The sequence below is a fragment of the Vipera ursinii genome, assembly GCF_947247035.1.
Source record: "Vipera ursinii genome assembly, chromosome: 1".
In the NCBI taxonomy this organism is placed as follows: Eukaryota; Metazoa; Chordata; class Lepidosauria; order Squamata; family Viperidae; genus Vipera; species Vipera ursinii.
The window spans coordinates 189383656-189393350 of NC_139512.1; the positions used below are offsets into that span (position 1 = coordinate 189383656).

At 37.4% G+C, this 9695-nt stretch overlaps 1 protein-coding gene across 1 annotated transcript; it reads right to left on the reverse strand.

Moving 5' to 3' along the window:
• Window positions 1-226: 226 nt before the first annotated feature.
• HTR2A (5-hydroxytryptamine receptor 2A) lies at window positions 227-9695 on the reverse strand. Its single transcript, XM_083350262.1, has 3 exons — window positions 8986-9695; window positions 4154-4354; window positions 227-1503 (listed from the first exon to the last, which is right to left on the reverse strand). The coding sequence occupies exons 1-3, from the start codon at window positions 9386-9388 to the stop codon at window positions 710-712; spliced, it is 1398 nt and encodes a 465-aa protein (XP_083206388.1). The 5' UTR covers window positions 9389-9695; the 3' UTR covers window positions 227-709.

The window sequence follows — 9695 nt, forward strand, 5'->3', positions numbered from 1 at the left end:
GGTACAACTCACTTAACAACTGCCTTGCTTAGCAACAGAAATTTTGGTGCCAATTATGGTTGTAATTTGAGGAATACCTGTGTAATGAGTCACAGTAGTTCAGAGTCATAATAACAATCTGCAAAAGAAGAAATTGCTACTTAATTTGCAGCAGTAGACCTGAATATGTCATTTTTATCAGTATTTGAATTATTTTTTCAACAAAAAGGCAAGGAAAACAAACATCTTATAGCAATTACTCAATTTATTTGTATTCTGTTTATAACATATTTCATATTACTTCTACTGTTATATTTTCTATATTTTCTGTTAATTAGTTTGATATAAAAATATATTAGTTTGGTATAATTAAATCAAAAATTTATATTGCACTGCTCTCATTTTCCAAGTCCAATCTTACATGACAGTGCACTTTATGACCATGTTGAGTAGCCACAGAAATTCCAGCTCCAGTTACTGTCATTAAGTGAGGGCTGCATGGTCCTAGAAACAATTGACACGAGTGACTTTAATGAGTCATAGATAGGAGCTAGCTGCTTTCACATGCCTGTGCATTCCTGTTTCCAGCATTGAGAAAAGTGAGAGACAAGTCTTCGATAGTGAAGCACTGTCTTGCAAATTCCCAGCAAAGTTGCATACTATTTTTCCAGGTCAGCTTTCTCCAGTTTGCAGAATATATGCAATTAAAGAAAATGGTGTTGTACCAGAGTCACAAGCAGCTAACATTTTCATTCATGTTGCTGACTTCTCTCTTTAAGGTTTCATCCAAACCATGTACTTCAGATGTCCCTGTGGAATAGTCTTTAGCCATCAACTTGGATTCCTTTCTAAAGCATTTCTTTTGTGTCATCTGATGTGAGTTGTACACTACAGTAGAGACAGTGTCCACTAAGAACAACTGCAGAGGTTTCTTTTTCTCTTTGTAGCGACATTGGATGTAATGTATAAAAGCGGATCGGTAGGTTTTACTGAATAATGTATATATAAGTGGGTTGACGGCCGAAGAAAGGTAGCCAATCCAAACAAAAACGTTAAGCAGATCCTCGATTACATCTTTGTCACATGCCTCCCTGCAAAAAACTACCATCACATTCATGATGAAAAAAGGACACCACATTATCACAAACAGGAAAAAGACAATTCCAAGTACCTTGGATGCTTTCTGTTCATTACTTATTGATTGCATCTTTCTCCTCCTAAAAGTTCCAGATTCTTTGTTCAGAGAGTGCTTGGAATGTTTATCCAAAGAAAGAGAACTTTGAAGGGAAAAACTGAATGAGCCAAACTTAACTTTTGAATCAAGATCATTCATGCATAATGTGGCTTCTTTCTGAAGGGATTTTATAGTTAAAAAATAGGAGATCATCATGATAGCAAGTGGAATAAAAAATGCTACAAAAGAACCAATTAAAACAAAATTCTCATCCACAAGGAAACAACTTCCATTCTTGAAAACTTTAGAATCATCATGGAATCCAAATATAGGAACTGGCATTGAAATACCTATATGTTTAGTTAAAAAAAGAAGAAAGATAAGTACAGTCATTTTCACTTTTAAGAATACATCTTGTACCACATTGGGTGCCCACTCATTCCCAATAACATTCCTGAAAACAAAGATCAGATCATCATTGCAGAGCATGACTGTTGCTTCCTTGAAGTTTGCACAGCTATTCAGTAGAAGCTAAAAACATAGTACCGTTTTACAAATAGAACTTAAAGGTTTTGGCTTTGGTAGTAGCTAAAAGCACTGTGTAAACTGAGCGGTGGCTCAGTGGGTTAGGACGCTGAGCTTGTCGATCAGAAGGTCGGCAGTTTGGCGGGTCGAATCCCGAGTGCCGTGTAACAGAGTGAGCGCCTGTTACTCGTCCCAGCTTCTGCCAACCTAGCAGTTCAAAAGCACGTAAAAAATGCAAGTAGAAAAATAGGGACCACTACAGTGGGAAGGTAACAGCGTTCTGTGCGCCTTTGGCGTCCAGTCATGCCGGCCACATGACCACGGAGACATCCTCGGACAAGCGCTGGCTCTTCGGCTTTGAAACGGAGATGAGCACTGGCCCCTAGAGTCGGAAACGACTAGCACGCATGTGCGGGGGAACCTTTACCTTTACCTTTAAACTCTACAAGGACAGATTGGAAAGCCACTTAAACCAATTGCTGAATTCAGAAGTCCCCAGCAACACCAATCTTATACGTTAGAATTTCAATTCAGAAATGTGAATGTTTATTAGCTCATTAGCTTTTATTGGGGGAAAAACACAATCATAAGATTTTCCTGTTTGGCAGGTTTAGTAATACAGACAGTGCTCATTTAGTGACCAGTCATTCAGCAACCATTTAAAGTTATGATGCTGCTGAATGGGGGAAACTATAACCGTTCCTTGCAGTTGCAGCCACTGCAGCATCCCCATACTCCTATGATCATGAGTTGGGTGCTTGGCAACCAACTTACAATTATGATGGTGATGACATCCCATGGTCACCATTTGTAAAGTTCCCTGTTGCTTTCCCACAAGCAAAATTAATGAGGAAGCTGGCAGGAAGTCACAAACAGTGATCCTATAATTCTGAGACACTAACTGTGCAGGATTTGCTTTAACAACTCTCATAATTCTGGGAACAGCTTCAAGTTGATGCAGTCATACAACATCATGCTTTCAAAATATGCTGCTCAACAATGAAACGGCTAGTCCCCATTATCTTCACTAAGCAAGGACTACCTGTACTATATTGTCCTAATGCAATCTCACACAGGGCACAAAAATAATGCTGGTGTATCTTGGGAACCACACATATATGTTTGCCAGCATATATACACTTTGAGGCAAAGCATCCCCTCCTTCCCCAGTGATTTAATGCAGTTGAGATCACTGGGAAGAGGAAGGTAAAATCTCCCCATCAGCAAACTCTACTGAGATTGTTCTATTTCAACTACATAAAGATTATGATCACTTTGGGATGCGGTGAGTGGGCAGTGCCAAATTGCAATTTTTAAAAACTCAATAGTTTATTCTGTTCCTTGCTTTCTTTTTAGGGTTTAAAACTTTTAAGACTTTCTTTTAACACTCCCTCCAGAAAAAACAACAAAGCTGGCCTTCAATACTGTATGTTCAAGCCATACATATTTCATCCACTGTTCACTATGTCTGCTGCGAATGATCAAGGCCTACTCTTTGAGGCTATTTTGATTCTGAAGCGTATTTTATCTCCATGCATTCTATATATGGCAAAAGGAAACAGTACTATCTGTACAGGACACAGCTAGAGAAAAAGACAATGTTCTAGTGCTCTGCAGTAATGCACATGCCAATCAAGCACGGAGAACTGCATCTTCAAGAAAACATCACTTAATAAATAAATTAACAACAGTTACTGCAATTTTCTCTCCGTGTTACACCGCTGCAATTAACCCTCTTTTTCTTCTATTACTTCTGTTTGGGGGCGGGTGGTGGTGGTGGTTGTCTTCTTGTTTCTTTCTGAAGAGACATGTTAGCTACAAAAGACATTGTTCCCAATAAAAAAATGTTATGTTTCAGACCTTCATTGATGGTTATGATTAACCATATAGTTACAGCAGGAAGCAATAAGAAGACACCCAAATTTTTAATGATTACAGAATGGGTTTTTCATGTTCCAGCCATTGTCCCATGCAGCAAAGTTGACTTTCTACTGTTGAACAGTGTTGTTTCATGTGAAGAGTTCTTAGGATAATAAGGCTACTGCGCTGTGGTAAATTTACAAAGCACTTTCCTGAATAAATTGTATCTATTTAGATTTGCATTTCACTTTATGAGTAAGTGTATTTTGAAGGGAAGACTCCATCTGAATTAAAATAGAACTGCACTAGCAGCACATGAGCTTTTAAACTAAATCCTCTGGGAAAAAATCAATGTAAAATATTGACAATTTAGTTCAAATTGAATTATCCTGGGGTGACATGGAGGTGAAAACATTTTTGATTTCCCAAATAGTAATAATAGTAATAAAAAGCCATGAAATGCAATAGAAAATATGGCATCAATGAAAGACATCAAAAGGCCACAGGCGAAAATGCACAGCTTTAGAGAGAGATTGGGAGAGGGATGCGCATATAATTTTACTGAAAGTAAAAATCCCTGATGATAACATAACACATACAGATTGAACAACTCACCTATTGATACCATCCAAACAAGAGCAATTTTTGCCAAGGCCTTTGTTCTGGAGTTAAACCGGCTATGATGAATGGGGTCTTGAATGGCAATATAGCGATCCAGAGATATGGCACAAAGATGCATGATGGAGGCAGTAGAGAAAAGCACATCTAAATAAATCCACACAGCACAGAGGTTCCTGGGCAGTGGCCATCTATATTCTGTAATCAAGGAGAGTGTTTATGAACTGTACAGCAGCTGGAAAGCTATATTTCACTGATACGAAACATATTTTCTGTTGTTATATTTTACCTCATCCATCTACAAATTTTTAAAAGTGGTTGGTCTGTGTCTTGCTGATATCTACAGGCTCCCATATTCAATTCTGAAGCCAGCAGAATTCTCTAGATCTCACTGTGGCTGATGTGGCAGCAAATTTGCCAAATTTTAATGATACAATTGCCTTTGTACTCTCCCCTCCCATCTTTCTGTACAGTTGTAAGATTTTATAAGCCTAGTGGGGAAACACTAAAGAATGCTAACCTTTACTGAAAAATTTGCATTCTGAGTCAGTTTATGCATGAAAGGGCTAAAATGTATATCAGAAAGTATAAACGGTTGTTATACATGTATAAATATGTATGCGAAACCAGCAGCCTGAAGACCGATGTGAGTAATGGTACTGTAATAGATAAATGAAGGATTTGTTTGGAGGAAAATTGTGCAACCTAATGAATGTAATTCGGGGAGGGGGGAACTATTCTGCTAGTCATAGGAATGGATAGACAAGGGATTGCAAGCAAACTGATCGGATCATTCAGATATTGCAAAGTGAAGGAGCATGGTGAATATTTGCTTGCAATAAAGGCGTTTGTTCTGGCTAAATGGTTTAAGAATAAATCTTACTGTAAATACACATGGCAGAGAACATCCAGTAGACTGAACAAAATTAAAAATAGGAATAATAAAATTATTTGAAATGGTAGAGTTCTGAAATTAATATTTTGAATAGGAATGATAGTTGACTCAGGGTTGACTCAGCCTTCCATCCTTCCAAGGTAGGTAAAATGAGGACCCAGATTGTTGGGGGCAATAAGCTGACTTTGTAATAATGCCGCTGGGGTGTGTGTGAAAACCCTAATAAGCAGGCATATACATAGAATGAAGGCTACTGCTAAGCTTGTAAGCCGCCCTGAGTCTTCGGAGAAGGGCGGGATATAAATGGAATTAAAATAAAAATAAATTAAAAAAAATAGTGACTGAGAAGACAGGAACTGAAAAGATAGTCCTTGACTTATGTTCATTTAGTGACCGTTCAAAGTTACAACAGCATTGAAAAAAGTGACTTATGACCATTTTTCATATTTACGACCACTGCAGCATCCCCATAGTCATGTGATCAAAATTCAGATGCTTGGCAACTGACTCATACCTATGACAGTTGGGGTGGCCTGGGATCACGTGATCCCCTTTTGCAACTTTCTGAGAAGCCAAGTCAATGTAGGAGCCAGATTCACTTAACAACTGTGTTACTAATTTAACAACTGCTCTGATTCACTTAATAACTGTGGTAAGAAAGGAGCAATGGAATGGAAATGGAGTAAAACTCACTTAAATGTCTTGCAACAACTGAATTGTGGCCATAAGTCAAAGACTACCTGTATAAATGTTAGCATTCAAGAAAAATTAATGAAAGGAAAGTCTGAAATACAGCGAGAATGTTAAAAATGATAGTGCTATAGGTTAGGTGATGTAACTGAAAAAATATTAAAATAGTGTGATTTATAGGTAGTTGGGCAACCTGTTTACCATGTGTGAGGTGTCTTGCTATTATTCTGCTACACAATGGAAAATGTATCAAAAACAAATGCATAAATACAGGGGGATTATTTTATGCCTGGAATAGTATACAGTGGAGTTCTGATCCAAAAGATGTAAATGAACAAAATGTGGGAAGTATAACATGGCATTAGGCCACACAGAGCTTGTGAAATCCATATTTTTGCTCTTCTGCAGGTTACTAAAAATATATGAATGTGAAAAAGAAGTTTATTGTACATTTGTTAATTTAGGGAGAGTGTATGATTATATGAATATACTAAATTTTGGAATGTTTCGCAGTAAAATTGATTTTAAGTATGGATATGAAGGATACAATAGATTATGTGCATATAACAATACAAAAGAAGTGTGTGAAAATAAAGGCTTAGGGGTTAAGGAATCTTTGGAGTTGAAAATTGCTGAATGTATTAAAGCAACTTTGCAAATAAAGGAAAGCTTAGCAAGTAGTTCACACAGTAAGGTATAATTACATGTTATCTCTTTGGCTGTTTAATATATTTATAGATAAATGTATAAGGAAAGCCTGTCCTGATGTTAGCAATCTATTGAATAGGGATGTGAATCTACATGTCCTTTTGAATAGTGGCTGAAACCACCTTGTTGGCTGAGAACCCACATGATAGTCAGGAAAGACATTAATGCACACTTAAACCTTTGACCGTGCCCTGTATATGATTTGCAAATGCAATGTTTAGTAAACGCAAGCACCAAAACTCACTTTTAATTTTAAAGTGATGTACAAGAGTATCCAAATAAGTATTTTCGCTATTCTCTATTAGAGATACCATCATTTAACACAGGTGTGGTTTGCTGGGCAAATACCTGACTAGAGGTTCCAAAGCTCTGATTCCTTATTCCGGATATCCAGTTTCAAAAACTCCTTCTCAGGAAAAAGTGATAATTTATTGGTTTGTGTTATTCCCCACCACTGTATTTTAGGACTTTTTGTGAGTGTTAACAGATGTGTATCTCTTTGTGCCTTGTCAGTGTAACATATAGACAGAGACAGAGAGAGACTTTATATCTGTTTGGACAAACACAAGTGCACATGCTGAAAAGAAATATCTTTACAATGCTTTCAATAGTTATCAAATAGAAAAGGTGCAGAAAAAATGGCACAAACTCTTCTCAGTATTCATCCCTGCAGCTATTTTCTGAGGGTGGGAAGCTCAGCATCACAAAACCAGACATTATATTTCTCTTAAAATTAAGGCAATAATATATCTCCATAGCACTCTTAAAAACTTCCCTCTCACTTATCCCTGCAGTACATTATAGAGAGCAGTAATTTTGACTAGACAACTTTACCTTTAGGAGCATAATGATCTCTGCACTATGCTATTTCAGAAAATAAAAATTCATTTGGACAGGGTGAAATATTCCAAAGTAATCTACAAATGCAAGGGCTGTTTTACATAATCACATTATTAATACTTCCTACTTTATTTATGTGCCATTCTTCCTACTCAAGAACCCTGAGGGACCTCACATAGGATATCTCTCCCAGCCATACGCATTGAGGGTTGCCATTCTTTGGAATTTAAGCCTTAGACACCTGATCCTGCACAAAGCATTCCCTCGAATATTAAATACGTAAGCTACCCAGAGTCATTCAGTGAGATGTGCTGTTAGTATACATTCAATCAAACAAACAAATAGAAATATTAGATGCTAAGCCACATGCAGCCTAATGATGTCCTTACAAAAACCATGAAATGCAGCTGATTACAGCCAGCCAGCGAGCCAATGGATTCCCTGGAAGAACAATATGATCTGATCTCTGAAAGATATTCCAGCCAGCACCCTCGCTACTACATTCTGCCTCAAGTATCTCAATTTAAAATTCTTGTGAAATTATTTTAATGCTCCTGATATTTTATATCAGGGTTACTTTCTTATCCTTTAGTTACTGAGGAATTCTTTGGCAAAGAATGAGGATTATAGGGGGACTTTTGTAATCAATTATGCTCACCCTGCCTGTTTAACTTATTTGCAGAGCACATCATGAGAAAGGCAAGGCTAGATGAATCAAAAGTTGGAATTAAGATTGCCGGGAGAAATATCAACAACCTAAGATATGCATAATATACCACTCTAATGGCAGAAAGTGAAGAGGGACTAAAGAGCCTCTTGTTGAGGGTGAAGAAGGAGAGTGCAAAACTTGGGTTGAAACTAAACATTAAGAAAACCAAGATCATGGCATCCGGCCCTCTCAATTCCTGGCAAGTAGATGTGGAAGAAATAGAGGTAGTGACAGATTTTATTTTCCTGGGCTCCAAGATCACCACAGACAGGAACTGCAGCCAAGAAATTAAAAGACACTTACTCCTGGGGAGGAAAGCTATGGCAAATCTAGACAGCACACTAAAAAGCAGAGACATCACCCTGCCAACAAAAGTGCATATAGTCAAGGCTATGGTCTTCCCAGTTGCAATGTATGGCAGTGAAAGCTGGACCATAAGAAAGGCTGAGCACCAAAGAATTGAAGCCTTTGAACTATGGTGCTGGAGAAGACTCCGGCGAGTCCCTTGGACTGCAAGGCGATCAACCCTGACTGCTCTTTAGAAGGCCAGATCCTGAAGTTGAAACTCAAATACTTTGGCCACCTAATAAGAAGGAAGGACTCACTGGAGAAGAGCCTAATGCTGGGAAAGGTTGAGGGCAAGAGAAGAAGGGGACGACAGAGAATGAGGTGGTTGGATGGAGTCACTGAAGCAGTAGGCGTGAGCTTAAATGGACTCCAGAAGATGGTAGAGGACAGGAAGGCCTGGAGGAACGTTGTCCATGGGGTTGCGATGGGTCGGACATGACTTCGCAACTAACAACAACAACAACAAATCATGCAGAATGAAGGTTTCAGACATCCACACCTAGTTCACAATTTTCATTTTTTACAAAGCGTGGGATTTACCTCTTTTCATTGAGTCTATAGTTACATTAAAGTAACTTGTAATATGTATATTAATCAATTAAAGTATATTGAGTTTTAAAGGTTGTTGATGGTACTTACCATATAATATAGTTAGCATTGATATCGGCATGACAAGAAAACCCAAGAGCATATCAGTTATTGCAAGTGACATCAGGAAATAATTTGTAGCATTGTGCAGCTTCTTTTCTAGTGAGACAGCCAAGATGACTAGAATATTTCCAAAAATGGTTATAACAATCACAATAATAATTAGAAGAGCAGGCCAGTTTTTCTCATGAATAATAGGAAATAATGATGTAGTCATGTTCCCTGTACAAGAACAGTTCATTATATGATCAAAGTCTACAGTCACATTGCATAAACAAGAATTATTATTTTCTTCAGATGTAAGTACACTTCTCATAAATTTTCTGGCTTGGCTTAATTGCAGTGAGGAATGTGCTTTTAGGTTCACAGAGCATTCTTCAGAAAAAATATGCATTTCTAAAAATTCCGAAACTGGTGAAAAATGCAAATTGTGGCTGTTTTGTTACCACCAAGCTCTATATTGATTATTAGTGCAAAAAAGGAAAAAAAATTTTTACCAAAAACTGACAGTCATTCAGATAACAGTATGATTTTCAATTTCATATATAATCTGATAGTGAATCTTGCTGAATGATTTCAATCAATTTTAAACCGTTAAGGAAAAGAAAAAGCAATCCATCCTCCTCCAATGTTTTCAGCCATAGCGATCTTCCCCCAAAACATTTTAATCATGTAACTGACAATTTAAAAATATTTTAATA